At 57.5% G+C, this 1293-nt stretch overlaps 1 protein-coding gene across 1 annotated transcript; it reads left to right on the top strand.

Annotated features, from left to right (window-relative positions):
- Positions 1-272: 272 nt before the first annotated feature.
- On the top strand, positions 273-1287 carry LOC103781704 (steroidogenic acute regulatory protein, mitochondrial; the record flags this gene model as incomplete). The annotated part of the gene is made up of 3 exons (XM_008949426.1): positions 273-400; positions 483-641; positions 1227-1287. Coding segments are annotated over 3 exons (348 nt in total), but the record flags the coding sequence as incomplete, so codon positions are not given.
- Between the last annotated feature and the right edge of the window lie 6 nt (positions 1288-1293).

The raw sequence follows: 1293 nt of genomic DNA, 5'->3' as shown, positions 1-1293 counted from the left end.
CTCCTTGCTCAGTGAGTGACCAGAGCCTGGGCTCTGCCCCTTGCTGCCGGGGGGTGACAGTCACGGGTCAGGGCTTGGGAGAGGGGTTGGAGGGAAATCAGCTCGTGGGGAGCCTGTGTTTTGGCTAAACAACAGGCGAGGAGTGGGAAATGAGTTTAATTCCCCAGCCCTGGGCACAGAGAAGTGTATCTGAGGTAGATAAAGCTCACGCTGTGTTAGCCATCTGTGCAGCTCTCCTGGCCTCACCCCTGCTTTGCTCTGGCCCCGAGCAGGCTCCAGGCTGGAGGAGAAGCCCTTCAGTGAGATGGAAATGTCTTACATCAAGCAAGGAGAAGAAGCCCTCCAGAAATCCCTCAGCATCCTCGAGGACCAGGACGGCTGGAAGACAGAGACGCTGGTGGTAGGTGCTCTGCTGTGCTCAGCACCCTCACACCACCCCCCTGTGAGGAGCAGTGGTGTTAATTCTGCCCTCCCCTCTCCAGAGTAACGGAGACAAGGTGCTGAGCAAGGTGCTGCCGGACGTGGGCAAGGTGTTCCGGCTGGAGGTGGTGGTGGACCAGCCCCTGGACACGGTGTACAGCGAGCTGGTGGACAACATGGAGCAGATGGGCGAGTGGAACCCCAGCGTCCAAGAAGTGAAGGTAGGAAGTGGAGCAGAGGTTGGAGCTGCCTCAGCTGGGGCCTCACACAGACACACACACGCTGCTCCGAGCGGCAGGGGGAGGGCCAAGGAATCACTTTGCTCATCGAAGCAGGAGCACAGGGACTTCTCCACCCATTCTCTGGGAGAGGAGGACCCTGGCTTTATCTTATTGCTTCCTGCTGCACGGCAGAGCGTGTCCAGTGGCGTTGCTGTGCAGCAGAAGTGGGGCTGCAGCAGCTCGTCAGCTTTTTTTGCTTCAGGTGCACCAAAGTACATTCGCTACACGAGAGGCGAGGGAGCAGCCCAGTCCTGCTGTTAAACGTGTTACTGGAGGAGAAACCCCACAGACCCTGACGTGCAGGGAAGAGCATTTTGCTGTTCCACAGCTTGTCTGGAATGAGAGAAGCCTTAAGAGAAACACTTCCCGTTTTGGGTAGTGAGCACTCAGGTTCTGCATTCCGGGGTGAAGGAGATAGTTGTGCTTTTTCTCTGTAGAGTGGCCGAGCACAGGGTGACCAGAGGTGGTGTTAGCCACATCTCCAGTAAATGCTTCAAACTAATATTTCCGCTCTGAACTGCCCAGATCCTCCAGAGGATCGGGAAGGACACGGTGATCACCCACGAGAAGGCGGCCGCGCCCCCCGGTAACC

Source organism: Merops nubicus, unplaced genomic scaffold (genome assembly GCF_000691845.1).
Source record: "Merops nubicus isolate BGI_N331 unplaced genomic scaffold, ASM69184v1 scaffold9181, whole genome shotgun sequence".
NCBI classification, from domain to species: domain Eukaryota; kingdom Metazoa; phylum Chordata; class Aves; order Coraciiformes; family Meropidae; genus Merops; species Merops nubicus.
Note: the sequence above shows the minus strand (reverse complement) of the source record. Positions and strands in the feature narration are given on the sequence as shown.